General features: G+C 39.1%; 3 protein-coding genes across 3 annotated transcripts; 1 reads left to right on the top strand and 2 right to left on the bottom strand.

Moving 5' to 3' along the window:
- Nucleotides 1-5,345: 5,345 nt before the first annotated feature.
- On the bottom strand, nucleotides 5,346-7,736 carry LOC113677692 (uncharacterized). Its single transcript, XM_089207990.1, has 2 exons — nucleotides 7,598-7,736; nucleotides 5,346-6,001 (listed from the first exon to the last, which is right to left on the bottom strand). Exons 1-2 carry the CDS (start codon nucleotides 7,665-7,667, stop codon nucleotides 5,550-5,552), a joined length of 522 nt encoding a protein of 173 aa, XP_089064116.1. The 5' UTR covers nucleotides 7,668-7,736; the 3' UTR covers nucleotides 5,346-5,549.
- An 8,112-nt stretch (nucleotides 7,737-15,848) lies between these two features.
- On the top strand, nucleotides 15,849-17,270 carry LOC149044874 (adenosine receptor A3-like). Its single transcript, XM_089207986.1, has one exon. It carries the CDS (start codon nucleotides 15,980-15,982, stop codon nucleotides 17,129-17,131), a length of 1,152 nt encoding a protein of 383 aa, XP_089064112.1. The 5' UTR covers nucleotides 15,849-15,979; the 3' UTR covers nucleotides 17,132-17,270.
- A 968-nt stretch (nucleotides 17,271-18,238) lies between these two features.
- On the bottom strand, nucleotides 18,239-19,315 carry LOC149044873 (neuromedin-U receptor 2-like). The gene has a single exon (XM_089207987.1). It carries the CDS (start codon nucleotides 19,313-19,315, stop codon nucleotides 18,278-18,280), a length of 1,038 nt encoding a protein of 345 aa, XP_089064113.1. The 3' UTR covers nucleotides 18,239-18,277.
- Nucleotides 19,316-20,649: the final 1,334 nt, after the last annotated feature.

The raw sequence follows: 20,649 nt of genomic DNA, 5'->3' as shown, positions 1-20,649 counted from the left end.
AATTCAAAGGAAACATATAAGCGTTTTCCTAACGGGGAAATTGTTAAAAGTAATTTGCTCCGACAAAAGATTATGATCTTTACAATCTCTTGGCACCGAAGACTTACCAAATCGCGTATACAATATAATTTGTTTCGAAAACAAACATGATTCCTCGGGCTTGCGTTTCGCAACGTTGTTTAGTCAAAATTATATGAAAAATTTTCAAATTGCACTTGCACTTAATCAAAGAATAAGCCTACAATACAATACAATACAATACATTTTATTATTATGGCCATATTATACGAGGCTATCCTGTCGTAATATACCATGATAGCAATTACACAATAATAAATAAATATTTACTTGTGCTGCGAAAAAAATATTCTCATGAGTTCAAATTCAGGTTAAAAGATGTGTTTCGATACATTTAAGAAGAGTTTAAAACAAAGTGGGCCACTTTCCCTTTATAAAACTTGAAATATCATTTATGTTCCGAATGTTTTCTGGGAGAAGGTTGTATTTTATTGCCCCGCGAAAGGCGAAAGAGCGTTTACCAGTTGATAATCTGCATTTAGGTAGATTTAACTATGACATGTCTCTAGTGTTGCGTCCCGACACACTAAATCTGTCATGAAATAAATCGCAAAGATAAGGCGGTACCTGCGTTGTTCTACACTTATAGACCATCGTAACAATATTTAATAGAAGTTTTTGACGGACGCCTCGCCAACCAAGGGATTGGCGCGCAGCAGAGATATGAGCAAATTTTTTGATACCTAGGATTATTTTGCAAGCGAAGTTCTGAATGAGTTGGAGCTTAGAAATGTTTGTGCTGGAGGTATAACCCCATACGGTAAAGCAATAGAAAAGCCTGCTGAAAATAAGAGCATTGATAATTAAGACAAGAGTTTTGTTGTCCAAAAGATGTTTAATTCTATTGATGCAACGTAGATTATACACTCAGGCAGCTCGAGGACAGGAGAGGGCTTAATATTCTTCCCCAATAGGACAACATGAGGTAGGGATAATTTTTGCATTGGTTGTGATACGCTACTGAGGTCAGGGATGGCAGCTTGGTGTCGTCTACATAACCCACTGCTTCGCACTTCTTCGGAACAGAGTGGAGGTTGTTGACGTACAACGTGAACAAAGCTGGACCGAGAATGGATCCCTATGCCACACCTACTGTCTGTGGGAGGGGTCGGATAGGACACTGCCGATCCTGACCACTTGCTTGCGTAATGATAGGTAGCTCTTAAACTAGGCCAGAGTGGGGTCAGACACACCCAGTAGGTGCAGCCTCGATAGTAAGTTTTCGTGTTGGATGCTGTCGAAAGCTTTAGACATGTCAAGTAGTACAACAACAGATATTCGTTTTCATCCATATTCTGAAGGAGATGGTCAGTGTAGTGTAGTCGGGCGGTTTCAGTGGAGTAAGACTTTCTATTTCCACTCTGTAAGCCGGATATCTTGCTAATTTTATCCAAGAAGTCCATAAACTGCGTGTCAGCAGCTCTCGCATACCTTTGACATTATCGGTAGGAGGGATATAGGACGGGTGTTTTCAGGGTGATCTAGATCGCCGGATTTGAGGTTTGGGATGACCACTGCGGACTTCCACACCTGTGCAAAGCAATTGGATGCGAACGAAGTAATAATCAGATTGGTAATAATGAGTAGGGTGACTGGTAGACTGTCTTTAAACACTCTAGCGGATACTCCATCAAACCCAGGCGCTTTGTTTGATGGAATATGCTTGACAATCTTTTCAGTGTCCTGTTCCGTCACAGCATGAAACTCAAATTTATTCGTATTTTTGAGATCGTCCGCAGCTGGCACCACGAGCTCGACTGACTCAACTGAGAAGCCATTGTGATGGCATGGGGCCTTAGCTTTAGCGGATGCAGCCACCTTTACCGAAACGTAGAAATCGTTAAATCTGTTCGCTTGGACCACAGGATCTTCGACAGTAGTCAGTGGTGGATCCTTGTTGGCTGGTTCCTTTTCTGCGATTCTCATCTCTCGGTTAGCTTCTTGCCTAAAAGATTAAAAAGCGCTCCAGTGGAGTTTGTCGTTTGTTTCACGCGCCTTTTTTTGCCAGCTGTCGCGGGTTTTCATCAGTTGTTTGATCTCAGGTGTGATAAACGGATTCGGGCGTGACTTGATCTTGATGCGTTTAATTGGTGCGTGTTCACGCAGCGTGTCGAGGAATAACTCATTGAATACATCAACTTGGCCATCGATTTCGTCAAAAATATTAACAACGTGAAAAGGGACACACATCAAGTCACCTAAGTATAACTCAGAGTTGTAGTTTTTGTAGCTTCTGGTGAAAATATAAAAAAGGCCGAGGCTTTAAAGCTTTGAGATTCAATGTGACCGCCACCAAGCAATTATCAGCAACTGCCGAAATATATACTTCGCAGATAGTAATAAAGCTCTTGTTTGTTGTAAGCGCCACATCAATTAACGTCACAGATGTATCAGTGGTCCTTGTTGGTTGTGTAACAGGCTGCGAGAGATTAAGTGAATTGCAGAGATCCATCAAAGCTCGACCCTCAGGACAAGAGGAGCCCGGCAAAATGTCTGCATTTAGGTCACCAGTAACCATACCTTCCATTCCTAGAAGAAGCGAGTCCATAAAAGAGGTGATAAAATCGTCTAGGAATCTAGACATGGATACTAAGTCTGGCCAGTAAGCAGCGCATAGTAGAAAAGATTTTTATTTCCTGTACTGGACTTTAAGCCAGAGTTGTTGAGAATTAGCATCCATAGTTGCTGACAAGTTATCAATGATCGATGCTTTAAATAAGTTTCTAATGAAGACAACGATTCCGCCCCCAGATTTATGCGGACCTTTGTCCTGCCTGAAAATGATATGGCCAGGAATTTGGATGTCGTTATTAGTCGTAAGAGGGTCCATCCAGGATTCAGAGACGACAAATATATCATAATTATCGTGAACAATCGTTTGCTTAACCAGGTAGAATTTTTTGTGTGAAGCCATTGCATGATTTTTAAGTTTTTACGTGTTTAGAAACAAATTATCAGTTCCACTTACTGTCATGACCAGTTTTTTTTTTCCTTCAATGTATAATAAAACAATTATTAGATTCAGTTTTGTGATATACATGATAATCAAGGTCTCGGTAAGGCTTCAGATTCAGCCGAAAATCCCTACCTCGACCTTGATTATTCTGGATATCACAAAAACCTCATCCAATAATTGTTTATAATCATACGAGTAATAACAAATTCGGGCGACTGCGCGGCGGGAGTCCGATTTGTTTATCACGAGTATGATTACAGACCGAATTGGACGTCACCAGGAGCCCATTACTTGGAGCCTCCATGCCAATTGTACCCTTGAGTCAACCCTGTCCCGTATCTTCTTATTTTTAGAACTGAGATATGTGAGTATTTCTCCGACTACTTCCGCGAAATCAGCCAAAATAACTAAAGATCTCCTATTATTCATGCTCTGAGGCCGAGATTTCTCTAACACTTGGAAATTTTTCTCTTCCGAAAGCAAGTCCCAAAGCAAGGGCTGACAGAGTCGATGACCAGGAGAAGCCTGGTGAGGCGGTGCACCATTTACTGATTGCCTGACAGGGATTATTTTACCTACTTCGATTGGACTCATCTAAATTTTGCCGCAATAAAATTTTCCACGCTTTGACGGTTGTTTTGTACTTACGCGAGATGACACAGAGTGCATGTACCATGTCTGAAGCACCGATCGATTGAAATAAATGTACTATTTACAATTAAAATACGTCTCATTTTAAAACTTTCGCTCCGATGAAGACAAAATGAGTTCACAAACCTGCAGCACCCCTCTTTACAATCAACAATGTAAGATTAAAAAGGAACAGGAAAATGAAAATGGATCCCATCTTTAGATTAAGCACGGCGACTTGGATAGTGCACGTGCTCTACAGTCTGCGTTAACTCTGGAATGAGCCACTGAAAATTACATTTCTTGCAGTATGTAAACAAAACTATTCGGTTCCGGGTGTTACTAAACCGTGAATCAGCAGACGCGAAAGCTCCGCAACCAGCAAAATCTGAGAAAACGATAGCCTTTTTTTTGGTAAAAACCAAAGTAATCAAATAGATAAAATTGAAACTGAAATGCTTCACACTGTTTGAAATTTCGTTTTCGGGTAGAAAGAAGGTTACCTTAAAAATGATGTCTTTCTAAAGTCCTTGACGTTCAACTAGACATTATTGACTTGCATTATGGCTATATTCACCATGCAAGGGTATGTAATGTTATACAGATCAATCAGCGGTCACCTACCCCGAGTGATCGTAATTTGAAAGCTCTAACGGTTTGGGAACCGCGATATCCAAATTAAGCCTCATCCAAAGGCTCTCAGCAAAGCTTAAGGGTAAAATTGGCATTCTTTAATTCAATTTCATTACACGTGACCCTAGAATGAGGAACACAAGTGTCAAGTAACATTATCGCCCGTGATGTACGTGGAGTTTTGGGATGATCAGAGCGTCCGGAGCGAGTTTAGAGCGTTTTGCTTCCGGTGGATTCGTTCGGTTGGCGTTACTCACAGACAGATCTCGGAAAGGATTATGCAGAGGGCAGAACAGATGAACTAAAACCGTGCGGAGCTTAATTAAGTTCATCTCAGCTCGCTTAAAAAATTGAGGAAATGAAATGAAGTTGAACTCATGAGAAACGTAGAAATATCATTCAAGTTTTGTTCTCCCTTTTGTTGATAAGCCATCCCTTTCTTAATCGATTAACGAGTACAATGTAACGTCAGGTGTCACCTGTTTTTGCATCACATGTTTTTGCACCGGTATGGACCAGCTGCTCAGTTTATTTGACTATATACACAGATGAAAGCGAAGTGCTTATTTAATATTTAGTTAAATGAGATGAGATTATTTAACAATTGGCTCGATCTGTAAAGAAGAAAACGCAAAAGTAAACAAACGTAGGAATTTGTTTGGCAATCAGGAGCTTCTTGAATTGGTGATTAATTTCTTTATTGTCGTGACCTTATGTATGATTCAAGGGTAACACTGTAGAATTTAGAAGCCAGTTACCCATACCCGGCTAGGAGTTGAAAAATTTGGGCATGCAACAGCTTATGCGCTTTCAGGTTTGAAAATAGTTTCGAATTAGTGATCCGTTTGGTCTTCGTTTTAAACGCCTTTTTTGATTTCAAAGCGTAACTGCTTTTACAATCGACAGAAATGACCTTTCTTGATAATATATATAATTATTCTTCTTTTTCAGTCGTTTCCGTCAATTTGCCACATTTTACACGCATTTAGAGGCTCGAGGAGAAGATGAATCCCTAGGCTTGGAAAGAAAGAAACTTGACTCGATTAGAAAGCAGTTACTCTTTTATTTTCCTTGTGAAAATTGCTTTTGTTACATTACATAGCATAGAGCTGACCAAACATGTATTTGCTCTTAAACGGGGTTTTTACCTTTTTTATTCTATTATCAATACTATAATAATATTCTAGTTTATGATTCCATTACATAAAAACTATGAAAAGTTTTGCTACGACTACTTGCTGCTCACTGAAGCTCAGACGAAAATTGCATATACATCAACGCAAACGGTGCCTCCATTGTCTGCCTCGCCAGCATTCATCAGATCCTCGCCATACCACACTCGTAACTCTTGGTTGTATTTCACGTCGGAGGGGCTGAAAAAGGAGAGCACTAACTCTGAGGAAAGTGACTCATATCCAGGAACCTTGGACCATTTAGAACCATGATGTTCGATGAATTCGTGTGGCGGCAAAAGAACTTGACCGCCTGAGTTTGTTATGACAACATTAATTTTGCCCAAGCCGTACAAGCCACAGCCCCAGTAAGACCAATTAGAGACATGTCGTGTGTCACAGGACACGTACCCGTAGAGATGAACCAGCTTCACAGCGGCCAGTTTTTGACCAGTTTTAACATTGAATCTTCCGCACCGTCCGTTCTTTGCGCCAAAACACACCGGCGCGGTATTCTGCTTTTGCCATCTATCTGTAAAGTAAACAGAAATTTGTTTCTCATGTCAATAAAACATGTTTGTCATTCGAATAAAAAAACCAATTGTAGTAGTAAAATTCAGGGAAGAAGATTACTGAATATCTATTCAACCCGACGAAGCTGTGAAAGCCCTATGCTGATAAAAGGAAAAGTTAATTCTTCAACCCAGTTCTTAGTATTGTTTTCCAAATGCAAGTCAAAATTACATATGAAAACGGTTTAATTTTTAACTAGGGAGACAAAACAACATACAGTCTAACCTTTTCTTATGGCCTTCCTTCGTCCCAGGAGAATTATAGTATATTTTCTTCGCAAAGCCCACTCTAATACACACATCTCTAATCGGACATGGAAGACTAAATTTCGGCCATAGAGAGCAAATACCGTAAAAATCCAATTAGGCGCCCTCGTTCCAATAAGCACCCCTCGCTAATAAGCGCCCCGCTCGAATTAGTTTTTGTCAATAAGTGCCTCTAAACTGATTAGTACCCTTATACGGGATTTAAACCCATGACTCCCTGCGATGCTGGTACAGTGAGCTAACGAGCCAACTGGGAGCTGGTCACTCTGTTGGTTCATAATAAACCCGTCAAGTAAACAATTAATGAATGTGAATATATGAAAATCATATATACGGTAAAAAATCATATGCGTCAATGTGCCGTGGTCTATACAAAGCAAACTTGTTATTCGTGTCTGTTAAGTCACCTCCTGCATAAATTATTTGCATTTCCGCTTTTTCTTCAATGAATCATTGGAAGATTTCTCTTCTTTGTTTTTTGTCCTTTTACTACTTTTCCTCAGGGTTACGTAGAGGGTTAGACCAAAGAAGGATTTTTATGGACAGCTTAATTCAATGTTATTCCTGAAAATTGGTCTGGACAGTCATAGTGGTGTATACAAGTGACGATTCTCATGAAATTCTGCGTCACCAAAAGGCCTTCTACGCTGCAAATTTTCACCAACTAAGAGGAAAAGACAGGGACCAACCAAACAGCAGGAAAAGCAGTTTAGAACATCAAGAGCACCGACAGTCAAACGTCCTGTTTTGGAGAGACCGGCTGGAATTTCAGCACAAGATTGTCTGAACGCGCGTGGTGAATGAGATCATTTTATCTACTCTGAATCTGCTTATATAACTGTTGTGACGCTAAATTGTCCTTGCTGTAACGGTAAATGTGTTCCCAAGCTCAACGGCATCTACCGCATGATTGACGAGCGAAGTCACGAACCACGCTTTAGACCAAGACTCGCGCCTGTGAATTCTTTCACACATATGCTTCGGTGTGAGCGTGTGGCGAATGATATCATTATATCTATTTTGAATCGGCTTATCTAACTGTTGTGACGCTGAACTGTCCTCGCTGTAACGGTAGATGTGTTCCTATGCGCAACAGCATCGACCGTACGACCGACGGGCTGTAGAAACAGCTAGAAATCCTATTTAAGTATATTAATTAATCATATATACGGCTCATGCAAACCGGACTTGAATCGGACTTTGCACGAATCAGCCGTGCAAAAACACGTACTGTGCGTAAACGACTGAAGCACTTCGTTTTAAAAGCACAGGGAAATGAATAAACTTACCTGCAGCACTTCTCTTCACGGCCAACAACCCAAGAATTGAAACGAACAGGAAAATGAAAATAGCTTTCATGTTAACTTCAAACAGAGCGACTGGTGTTCTATCCTCCGCCACGAGTCTGCAGTAACTGTATCATGCATCGTGATCCTCTCATAGTATATCTACTTTAAAAGGGTATACCAATATATGGCGGTATGAAAGTCGTCCCACTTTTCAGGCCTGTGATTGGCTGAAAATATCTGATTGGAATCGCACTATTGAGATCAATGCTCACATCTTCACTCCAGAATTTTCGGGCGCTTTTATCCATATACTGGCTGGACGACGATAAGGAACCACTTGCGAATCTGAGAAGCCAATACTGTATTACATAGGTGGCGTTAAGAGAATAAAGGGATGTTGACCATTTAAACCGAGATTCCTGAAATTCGGGCGTAAATAGTTAGTTCTGTGTTTCTGTTTACAACCATAGAAACGCGTTTTTTTTTCGAGGCGTAGCCGAGAGCAACTCTAGCTTCTTGAGCCATTTGTTTCGTTTATGACGGATGCACAGTACTCAAAACACTTTCAAAGGTCTGGAAAATGAAGCTACGTTTTCTTGTAATGGATTGCTACCTACATTAATCGTGAAAGAAAAACCAAGATAAATTTGTTACTTAATTTGTTACAACTTACGTTGTCGCATCTATTTAAGTCATGGATTCGTTTTAGGAGAGAGCAATACAGAAATCCCGTATTGAACTCTGCAACCTATCCACGAATATGACATTTTCCCGGCAACAGGAACAAGATGTTTCTTTGCTTAATTAAACTTCTGGTTTTTTTTTTTTTCGACAAGCTCTTTCACAGTCTAGTTATATTTCGTGCAACAATTCTACGCTATTTCTGCAATTTTGCATCTCGACTTGTCTGTAAGCCCCATCTTGGGGAAATTCAGCAAATATGGAATATTTGTGTATTTTGGCTAATTCCATTCGGGATTTTAGTGCGTCCAATACCCTATCTTTTGACCAACCGGTTTGCAGATGAATGTGAATATCCATGATCTAGATTTGAAGAGATTATGTAGAGGGCAATATGAGATTTGGCACTGCACTCCTTCGAACGTCAGGCATTAATTAACAACTGATTCATGCTTTAGCGTGCACTATCGAGTTATGTAGCACGTGGGAAGTTTGGAGAGCACGAAAGAAGCGTAAGAGTTACCCGAGGCAATACCCGAGGGCAACGCTAGCTTCTTGAGTGCTCTCCAAGCTTCCCACGTGTTCTATAACTCGATAGCTAAAAGCATGAACCAATTGTTTTATAGCATAGCCGGTGGAATTGTGCATCAAATCCGAAGTGAAAAGCTACAACAATATCAGAAGTGATTGTTCGTGGTAAGCGAAATATTAAGCAAAATAGGAATTGGTTTTATTTCAAATTTTCTGTTGAAAGCTCGAGTTTTAAGCTCGGAAAAATTTACGCTTACCTTTGAAGGTTGAAACAGACCAGTTTGTCATTTGTTTGGTTTTACCAGAGTGTCTTTCTGTCAAAAATTGTTGCATTTCACCCTCGGACAGTGAAGCGAATCGTGACGGCGCTGATGCCGAGTCTCCTTTTCCGTTGTTTTTCTCTTTTACTGCCTCACTTAAGAACTCTGGCCCAAGGGAAAAGGTCGGAAAATTCTCTTCGTTTTGGAATTCTGAATTTGATTGCGCGACTCTGCTAGCTATGTTATAAAATAGCTAGCAGAGCCGCGCAATCAAATTCAGTATACGTAAGCGTGCTCAAAATTCCGATAGTTCACGCTGATAGCGTGAGCAAATTGCTTCGCCAGAAATTTTTTTTTTCGCGCGAGCGGCTATTGTTAGCGCGGGGAAAAATAATATATATTTCGCGACAACAATGGATACAAACAGACTCGGCTCACCAGTCCCAAAACGAAGACAATTTTCCGACCTTGTCCCTTGGGCTAGAGTTCTTATGGAAATAATTGTTAAATAAAAGCGCCATTCTTGAGCGTGATTTCTTTTTTAAAAATAAAGAATTTTTTTATTTAAACTGCAGTAAAATAAAACTCGAGCTTTCAACAGAAAATAAAAAATAAAACCAATTCCTACTTTGCTTGATATTTCGCTTACCGCGAACAATCACTTCTGATATTGTTGTCCGTTTTTCGCGTCGGATTTGATGCACAATTCCATCGGCTGTGTTATAAAACAATTGGTTCATGCTTTTAGCTGTGCATTATCGAGTTATGGAGCACGTGGGAAGTTTGGAGAGCACTCAAGAAGCTAGAGTTGGGAAAATGTCATATTTATAGATGGGTTGCAGAGTTCAATACGGGATTTCCGTATTGCTTTCTCCTAAAATGAATCCTTGACCTAAATACAACATAAGTTGTAACAAATCAAAGCATGAACCAATTGTAAATTAATGCCTGACGTTCGAAGGAGTGCAGGGCCAAATCTCGTATTGCCCTCGACATAATCTCTTTAAATCCAGATCATGGATATTCACATTCATCTGTAAACCGGTTGGTCAAAAGATAGGGTATTGGACGCACTGAAATCCCGAATGGAATTAGCCAAAATACACAAATATTCCATATTTAACTGAATTTACCAAAGATGGGGCTTACAGACAAGTCGAGATGCAAAATTGCAGAAATAGCGTAGAATTATTGCACGAAATGTTGAACTAGACTGTGAAAGAGCTTGTCGGAAAAAAAAAAAAAACCAGAAGTTTAATTAAGCAAAGAAACATCTTGTTCCTGTTGGGAAAATGTCATATTCATAGATAGATTGCAGAGTTCAATACCGGATTTCTGTATTGCTCTCTCCTAAAACGAATCCTTGACTTAAATAGATGCGACAACGTAAGTTGTAACAAATTAAGTAACAAATTTATCTTGGTTTTTCTTTCACGATTAATGTAGGTAGCAATCCATTACAAGAAAACGTAGCTTCATTTTCCAGACCTTTGAAAGTGTTTTGAGTACTGTGCATCTGTCATAAACGAAACAATTGGCTCAAGAAGCTAGAGTTGCTCTCGGCTACGCCTCGAAAAAAAAAAATGTTTCTATGGTTGTAAACAGAAACACAGAACTAACTATTTACGCCCGAATTTCAGGAATCTCGGTTTAAATGGTCAACATCCCTTAATTCTCTTAACGCCACCTATGTAATGCAGTATTGGCTTCTCAGATTCGCAAGTGGTTCCTTATCGTCGTCTAGCCAGTATAAGGATAAAAACGTCCGACAATTCTGGAGTGAAGACGTGAGAATTTATCTCAATATTGCGATTCCAATCAGATATTTTCAGCCAATCACAGGCCTGAAAAGTAGGACGACTTTCATACCGCCATATATTGGTATGCCCTTTTAAAGTAGATATACTATGAGAGGATCACGATGCATGATACAGTTACTGCAGACTCGTGGCGGAGGATAGAACACCAGTCGCTCTGTTTGAAGTTAACATGAAATCTATTTTCATTTTCCTGTTCGTTTCAATTCTTGGGTTGTTGGCCGTGAAAAGAAGTGCTGCAGGTAAGTTTATTCATTTCCCTGTGCTTTTAAAACAAAGTGCTTCAGTCGTTTACGCACAGTACATGTTTTTACACGGCTGTGTAGTTTCCTGTAAGGAATTCTTTGAGTCTCGATTCAAGTCCGGTTCGCATGATTAATTAATATACTTAAATAGGATTTCTAGCTGTTTCTACGGCCCGTCGGTCATACGGTCGATGCTGTTGCGCATGGGAAGACATCTACCGTTACAGCGAGGACAGTTCAGCGTCACAACAGTTAGATAAGCCGATTCAAAATAGATAAAATGATCTCATTCACCACACGCTCACACCGAAGCATATATGTGAAAGAATTCATAGGCGCGAGTCTTGGTCCAAACCGTGGTTCCTGACATCGCTCGTCAATCATGCGGTCGATGCCGTTGAGCTTGGGAACACATTTACCCTTACAGCAAGGACAATTAAGCGTCACAACAGTTATATAAGCAGATTCAGAATAGATAAAATGATCTCATTCACCACGTGCTCAGACAATCTTGTGCTGAAATTCCAGCCAGTCTCTCCAAAACAGGACGTTTGACTGTCGGTGCTCTTGATGTTCTAAACTGCTTTTCCTGCTGGTAGAACCGCAGTAAACCAAAAACCCTGGACGGTATCAGAAGATCGATCAAGATAAAGACCGCTCTAATCTACTCTGGGAACTCAACTGCCCACAAACTCTATCGAAACAAAATATCAAAAAGTATCAAGCTTGGATTGTCTCTTTACAATTGCATAGATGATAAATTCAAAGAAAACATATGAGCGTTTTCCTAACGGCGAAATTGTTAAAAGTAATCTGCTCCGACAAAGATTATGTTGATCTTTATAATCTCTTGGCACCGAAGACTTACGAAATGGCGTATAAAAGAGGATTTGTTTCGAAAACAAACATGATTCCTTGCGTTCCGAAAAGTTGTTCAGTCAATTTATATGAAAAAATTTTCAAATTGCTCTTCCATTTAATCGAAGAGGCCTACTGGGCTGTGACTAAAGGTGGGACTGGGACGTGGGACTCGAACAAGACAAATACAACAACAAGACAAATACAATTAAGAAAAAATAATAATAAGTCAATGTCAAAAACACCTTGCTCCGAGTGCATGCGATGCATCTGGTGGCTGGGTGCTCCAGCACGCAATCTTACTAGCAGAAAATAATTGGGATGCATTTTTTTTCTCAACCCTTTGGCCATAAGAGTGACTAACATCTAATCTCTCCTTACAATATCAGCCCTGAATCAAACGTTAAGGTCATGAGAATAAAGGAAATGATCACCGATTAGAGCAGCTTCTGATTTTTCAACAAATTCTCCTTTTCAGCACCTCAGGAAGTTTATAGAGAACGGTATGAAGAATATACTCTCTGATGTTAGGGTATAGAGGGTTATGCTTACCATTTCAATAAATGGAGCACCATCGTCGACACTTTCAATATCCAATTCAGTGGGAGACTTCACTTGAAGTTCTTGTTCCAATGCTAACTCTGCTTCTCTCATTACTAGCAAGAAATCCTTCACACGGCTTATACAACTGTTAATGGCATTGGGAAAGAAAAAAAGAAACAAACAAACAAAGAAAAAATTCTGAGTTACCTTGAGGAATCAAACCTCAGACCTTCAGATTCCATGGCGTCATACATATAAGTCAACAATCACCCGACATGTGACTTTAAAATCTCTCTCCTGCTCCACAGTTTCCTTATAGTAAACTGTGCGATAATGATAATAGACGATCAAATTATAGGCCAATGAATTTTTTGTTCTGTACAAGAGCCCTATTTCCTGATTTTCGCAAATCTCCAAAGTAATAAACGACTGAAGAAAGAAACGCTACGATTTTCTCATTGATTTTTCGCCTACTTGCATCTCTCTAAACGTGAAATTTTCCATTCCTACAAAAACACTCGAAAGTTTTTCACATTTTTCACCTTTCTTGATCAATCATCTTATATAAAGAGCTAAAAAATGTAGGTTTATTTCGTCAAGTGATCGCCTAGAGCAAGAATTGCGTGACAGGTGTAGTTGAAAGAAACTTGTCACAGTCGCAGATTTTAAAAGACATCCAACACAAAAATACGGTAGTGTCCAAAGATTTTTTTGATGATTTTCAGAGATGAAATAATAGGTTATAAAAGGTAATTAAGATTAGTGTTGTAGCTTTCTGATAACGGGAGATATTTGACCTCAAAATTGTCAAATATTTGGATGAATCGAAAAGTCTAAAAACACAGTCGTATATTTGCCTCTGTTGATTGACAAGCCGCCAATCAAATGGACTTATACTTGCGGCGAACATTAACTAAGGATGTAAAAATATGTGTGCAAACCCTCAAAGTAATTGATTAAATACCATCGCAGTGAGAGCATCATACATCTTACCTATTTTGAAGCGATTTCCTCGGTGAAAACCAAGAAAAACCGGGGGTGGTCTATCTCCCCACGGAAAAAACCAAAACAGATAGTTTGTCTTCTTGAGTTTTGGGGTAGACTCTTTAAACTGACAAAGTTTCATTGAAATCGGTGAGACGGCATATGGAACAACTGCCCGGTGCTCTCGTGGACACGCTCTTAAAAAGCGCTTCAATGGAGTTTGTCGTTTGTCGTTTGTTTTACGTGCCTTTTTTTGCCAGCTGTCGCAGTTTTTGATCAATTGTTTGATCTCAGGTGTGATAAACGGATTCGGGCGTGACTTGATCTTGATGCGCTAAATTGCTGCGTGTTCACTCAGCGTGTCGAGGAATAACTCTTTGAATACATCAACTTGGCCATCGATTTCGTCAAAAATATTAACAATGTGAAAAGGGACACACATCAAATCACTTAGGAATAACTCAGAGTTGTAGTTTTTGTAGCTTCTGGTGAAAATATAAAAAAGGCCGAGGCTTTAAAGCTTTGAGATTCAATGTGACCGCCACCAATCAATAATCAGCAACTGCCGAAATATTTACGTCGCAGATAGTAATAAAGCTCTTGTTTGTTGTAAGCGCCACATCAATTAACGTCACAGATGTATCAGTGGTCCTTGTTGGTTGTGTAACAAGCTGCGAGAGATTAAGTGAATTACAGAGATCCATCAAAGCTCGACCCTCAGGACAAGAGGAGCCCGGCAAAATGTCTGCATTTAGGTCACCAGCAACCATACCTTCCATTCCTAGAAGAAGCGAGTCCATAAAAGAGGCGATAAAATCGTCCAGGAATCTAGACACGGATACTAAGTCTGGCCTGTAAGCAGCGTATGGTAGAAAAGATTTTGATTTCCTGCATTGGACTTTAAGCCAGAGTTGTTGGGAATTAGCATCCATAGTTGCTGGCGAGTTATCGATGATCGATGCTTTAAATGAGTTTCTAATGTAGACAACGATCCCGCCCCCAGATTTATGGGGATCTCTGTCCTGCCTGAAAATGATATGGCCAGGAATTTGGATGTCATTATTAGTCGTGGGAGGGTCCAGCCAGGATTCAGAGACGACAACTATGTCATAATTATCTTGAATAATCGTTTGCTTGACCAGGAAGAGTTTTTTGTGTGAAGTCATCGCATGATTTTTAAGTTTTTACATGTTTAGAAACAAATTATCAAATAGATAAAATTGAAACTGAAATGCTTAACGTTGTTTGAAGTTTCATTTTCGGGTAGATAGAAGGTTACCTTAAAAATGATGTCTCTCTAACGTCCTTGACGTTCAACTAGACATTATTGACTTGAATTATGACTACATTCACCATGCAAGGGTATGTAATGTCATACAGATGAATCAGCGGTCACCTACCCCGAGTGATCGTAATTTGAAAGCTCTAACTGGTGTATGTTAGAGTGCTCTTCGAATAATGTCTGCTGTGGAACCAGAACGTTGTCTCATCCTTGACGTCCGTACTAGCTCGCTCGAAGTAGATAAATCGTGCCGAGTTTCCGTTCTCGCAAGCCGACTGGTCTCTACCGGGTTACTTTCCCCCGTTTTGTACGCTTCCCGCGAAGTCCAGTTTAGTGCGCGAAAACCCATCGTTACACCCGTAATGTTAAAGCGAAGGGACAACCTTCATTAACAAGATCATCGATCCTCTATAAATTGTGTTAGTTTTGAAATAATACGTAACAGTCTCTTATTATGGTTAACCCAATGAGAACGCAGTATCTTCTTGTCTCTTATGAATAACTGTGGGCTCATTGTAGATCTTTTGCTATTAAATTATCGTTTTCTTGACATTGATTTTATAAGATTTTGAGTTCAGATCCAGGGAAGTTATCTTTCTGCTAACAGTCGAATTGACACACGGCACTATTAAATTTTCAGAAAAGATTAAAAGTCATTTTTTTCCCTGGGGGTATACATATTTTCAGCATTCGTGGGACCGGACCCTTGAGTCCAAACGAATGGTTATAAAACGCGATTTTACTTGAATTTTGGTCCACAAATTTGGCAGGCCTGGTTACTCTATTGCAATACGTTTGATTTATGTTGCCACCGACTAAAACTTAAAACATAAACATAAACATTTTATAGCAATGTTATCTTGGGTCGGCTTATACGTACTGATCATTTTTAACAATTAAAATTCAGGAGCTGCTCCGTGGCAGTTCCTTAACTTTACTTCCTTCTTGCGTTACTAATCTGCATGACGTAATTTTCCATGTGAAAACTGATCCAGCCTATTTTTTTTTTTTATTAGAGTGCTAGGATATAGAGGCTAAACAGGACTCGCCACACAGCTAGTTCATCAAAAGTTTCTCAGAAGAAAGTCAAGAAGATAGTTCATCTCGTCAACTCATCAGTTCTTTCGACTCAGTTGAAAGTATTATTTTGACATTTGATTTTCTTGGTATTATCATATCCTATGGATAATAATACGGCACCCTACTTCAACGAGTCCCGCAATGCAACGGTACTTTCAGATCATCTGCACGAAGTCAGCAACCAGCTTGAGACAAACAACACGGAAGTTGCAAAATTGATTTCCATTGCAACAGTTATCGTCCTCATCAACAGTTTGGTCCTTTATTTATTTTTCAAGAATAGATCTCTGTGGACCGTTTCAAACTATCCACTTTTCAGCTTGGCAACTTGTGACTTCTTCTGCGGAATTGTAGTCATTCCTCTATTTACAATAATGTCTTTTACGCCATTGGTACAATCCCAAGGTGCAACAAGGTTCTATCTGGGATTTTTGGTAACAGTTCTTCACAACTTCATAGCCATCGTCACTGTTTACCACATAGTTATTGTTACGGGGGAACGTTACATGGCGATTAAATTTCCATTTAAACATCGCGTTCTTGACCAAAAGAACGTCCTAACAGTGCTAATTACTGTCTGGATTTCCTCGCTTCTAATATCATCAATTCCATTTACCTGGATTCATAAGATATATCCAGTAAAAAAGCCAGTTTCTTCAAGGCTAGCATTCGGTTTCACTATATTCTGCTCGATATTTGTCTTGGTTCTACCCTACATTTTTTTGATGTATGCATTCGCTGACATGTTTAAAGGCGTCTATGGTAAACCAAGGGATAAGCATCAACGTAGTTATGATTCCGGAATGGCTCTGCGCCGCAGTAGAAGCATTGAAAAACATTCAGGTAGCGAGTTTAAGTGTCTAACACAATTCGTCATTATTTCGTCCGTATTTCTGATTTGTTGGCTTCCTTGGTTTGTGGTATTTCTGTTACACCAGTTGTCCTTCGACACCTCTAAATTGCTTGTACCGTCTCAAGTGGCGCTTTTTATCCGCTACATGACCTCAGTTGTCAACCCGCTGCTTTACACTTTTCTAAAAAGAGACTTTTTACAGACTCTTAAACTTACCTTCAGGAGACGCAGGCAAGTTTCGCATTCAGTTATCTATCCTAATGGGAACGAGACATTGCAAACGGAATTCAACCATTCTGGAGTGTCAGTCACTCATTCACGTGATAGGCAATCTTCCAAGGCGGTGAATTTAGGCACCATCCAAGAGGGTGAGGGGCATTTTGGTGACAGTGAGTGTTGATAAACCCCAAGTAATGTACTAACGGTGAACAGTCCTAAAAATTGTTTGGAGTTTGTAATTGTGATGACAAAGGAGGTAGTTTTTATTATTTTCTTTTCTTTTTCAAACAGTAGAGTTTGCATTTTATGAGCAAATGATGTCGACCGACAAAAAAAATTTTGTCAAATTTGAGTTTGGCCGTGAACACAAACTATCTTATTTTATCTATATGCAGAGTACCAACACTTTACGTTTTGGATTGCTCTTCTTCGTGAGATGTAATTCAGTTTAGGCCACGGTCAAATCAATTGATCAACTTCTCGGCCAGAAGTAAGCCTGTGAGTTCGGGCTCACACTTAAACCGATTAAAACTCGTGTCTAATTTGCAAACACAAGGTAGGTTCGATTTCCGCCGCTCTCTCTTGCCTCCTTGAAGGGAAGAACGCAAGCTATTATCCCGAGCAGTTTTTAAACCGAATAGGTGACCAAGCTTATTTCAAAATCCGCCATAAGATCACAGTGCTTGACATGATCAGCTCATTTAATTTTAACCGGGTAAATGTCAGCTACTAGATCTGGAGTTTAAAATTACGGAGTAACTGGGAGAACTCTGTACATGCATGGATAGCAAACCCGAGTATATTTACTTTGTAAAAAGTATAAAACTAACCAATAGGGTTTATTCTGATTTCATGAACAGCATTTAAACTTTTTGACGAAGGTCATCATATTATAGATGAGTTTTGATTATATTGATAAAAGCAGAGTGCAGAAGGTCTCAATAGGGCTGGCCGTTGGCCGTAAAACGGCCAAAAAGTTTAGCTGTTAGACGTATGAAAATTACATTTATTAAAGCTTTCCGGAATAAGAAAGCTTAGGCATGAGCGAAGTCGTTTTAAATTGCTACAGAAAACGTTAACACTCTCGGCTAAACTGAGTATTTCATAACAACCTCTACCGGCCATCTTACGAACTGTTCTTACATGGGGAGTGATAGGCTGGAGCATGATGGAGTAAATAAAAACAATTGATGTACCATAAAGGTCCTGATGGGGAAAGAAACCGGGGAGTCAAAGTTTTATCTTCAATAACTAATGCCAAATTTTTATCATGTATCCTTTGTTGCCATTTTTTTTTTTTTTTGTAGTTCTAAACCACCGAAAGATTCTATAGTGCTTCTTTATCCTGCCCCGTTAAGAGGCCTAGAGCATATTCTCTATTAACTGTGCGTTCCGTGATCAAACTTGTGGCTTGACTGTTGTTTGTTCTTTTTGGTGTACGTCGTAGAACGATAGACTTTAAAGACGCGAAGAAGTCCCTTTTAAGAAATGTATAAAGCGCCGGATTGACAATGGAAGCATAATACCTTATTATGACAAATGCATGAGCAAACTTCGAAAGAACAATCTGTGCTTCGTAACTAAGAGGAAACCAGAGATTGATGAGGAGGCTGACCACATACCAAGGAAACCAACAAACAGCATAAAAAAAAGCCATGAGCGCGAAAATGATCAGACTACGCTTCATGCTGTTAACTTTTCGGTTTACTGCAGTACAGCTTAATCTTTCCTGTTTGCCAAACTTAAAGGACCTTCTTTGAATATTTCTGAACATAATAACTTGTAAATATACCATAACAGTATATGGCAAAAGAAACACAAAAACCATACAGAATATATTATGACCCGTTTGTATCTGTAGAGTTACAGATGAAATGTTTTCTTGAAAGTAAATGAACCTATGAAACCACACGATAGGCAGGAAAGCTATCACGATGGCAGCCAACCAAATAACAAGAATAATCTTCAAAACTGTACCCTTTGTTATCTTCCATCGGTGACGAAACGGGTGAACGATTGAAAAATATCTTTCGGCAGTTGTTAAGAAGATGTGGTAAACCACTGAAACTATTACCATATTATGCAGAACTACCACGAAAAATCCGAAAATCTTGCCAGGTTGAGGAGCAAATACTCTTGTGAACACAATAATGAATAGAGGAATATTAATAAGCCCTGTCATAAAGTCGCATACTGCCAAACTGAACAGCAAATAATTAGCTGGTGTTCTTAGATGTTTGTCTTTGGCGTAAAGCACAAATACGACGCCGTTAACGAAGGCAATCAACACCGCGATTGGTATTAACTGGGCATAATACCCAGAACTCTCGTCTGTTAGGTTTGTCGAGGAGTTTATGGTCGCCATGATAAATACTTATTTTATACCGTTTTCCATCCGTGCTGTAATTATCTTCTTGATAGGGTGGTAAGATGCGTTAAGAAATTAAATTTCTGTTAATACGCATTCATAAGCTCGCAGAATGAAAGTTTCTGTCGATTGCCTGCGCCAAGCAATACACAAGCATTATCCTTATATCGCTCTAATCCATGTATATCACCTGTTACAGACATCTTAAAAGCACTAAATAAACTTATATTACACTGATACCACATCAGGATGTCAGTTCTTTTTGTTCAATGTTACAGATTTTTAACATTAATTTCCTAAATGCTGACTATTTTGACCATTTTCTGATAATTTCGCTGACACTTCAGCCACAAGGTGCCCTGAAAAATTACATTTTAGCTGTTTATGATGCAAATACTTCAGAAATCTCGACATTAGCTGAGCTCAAGCGAGTAAATTCAAATAAATTTGAGTTTTTGTCTCTTGGAGATAATTGAAGTTTAATTTTAAATGAGAGTTTCACACCGCGCGTTTAAGTGTCTTACTGCTGGGGTTATATTACCTTTGTCAACGAGCGTTTCGAAAAAAAAATCAGAATGCTTCGTCACGGGGCATGTGTTTTTGTCGTTCGTATATTTTTTTATCATAGTCATAGAAAAGGCCGAAATCTAAATATGATGCTCTCAACAAATGTTGAAAATCGTAACATGCCAATCTACCCCCTATTTCTATAATATATTGTCATGTTTATGATAAACTCGAGCTAAAAGTTTCTTACTGGGGGTCTCATCAACCATATCTGTATTAGAATTGACCGAGTCAATGTAATTCGGGAGGTTTCAGGAAAAATATAATTTCCGAAAACAGCTGATAACTGCGATACATTTAGACGGAGGATGAAGACACCACAGGAAAATGTTTTCAGATTTAAAATAAAGCTCAGTGACTCCGTTTCTCTTCCGCTCCAACAAAGAAACCACAGGAGATCATAAACCGTTCCCTAATTTTCACATTAACCTTTGTTTTAGATGAGCCGAAAGTTCTCTACTAAGTTATTTTGCCATTGCATCGATTTTCATATATCATTATTTTTTCTCAGAGGCAGAATTAATTTACAGGTGTTGCTTCTAATCTTTTCTGGATGTAATTTTATGGAATATGATTCCTTTTCTTACAAACTTTTGTCGGAACAAAATTAATTTTTTTTAATACTTTTCTTAAAACTTGATAACAAACTGGAATAATGTCAAGAACAAATCACGCCTTGAATTTAATGTAAGTAATTTACCCTGCAGCATCAAAACATCATGAACCAAACATGTTATGGAAATTTAGAATAATTTCAATTAGGG

This window comes from Pocillopora damicornis, chromosome 5 (assembly GCF_964200805.1).
Source record: "Pocillopora damicornis chromosome 5, jaPocDami1.2, whole genome shotgun sequence".
Taxonomy (NCBI): Eukaryota; Metazoa; Cnidaria; class Anthozoa; order Scleractinia; family Pocilloporidae; genus Pocillopora; species Pocillopora damicornis.
The sequence above is the reverse complement of the archived record's forward strand: the minus strand, read 5'-3'. Positions and strand labels throughout refer to the sequence as shown.

Coding starts and splice junctions, on each gene's coding strand:
- LOC149044874 (XM_089207986.1), top strand. CDS start 15,980: ATGGATAATAATACGGCACCCTACTTCAACGAGTCCCGCAATGCAACG.
- LOC113677692 (XM_089207990.1), bottom strand. CDS start 7,667: ATGAAAGCTATTTTCATTTTCCTGTTCGTTTCAATTCTTGGGTTGTTG. Junction 6,002..7,597: donor CGTGAAGAGAAGTGCTGCAG/GTAAGTTTATTC, acceptor TTTACTTTACAG/ATAGATGGCAAAAGCAGAAT.
- LOC149044873 (XM_089207987.1), bottom strand. CDS start 19,315: ATGGCGACCATAAACTCCTCGACAAACCTAACAGACGAGAGTTCTGGG.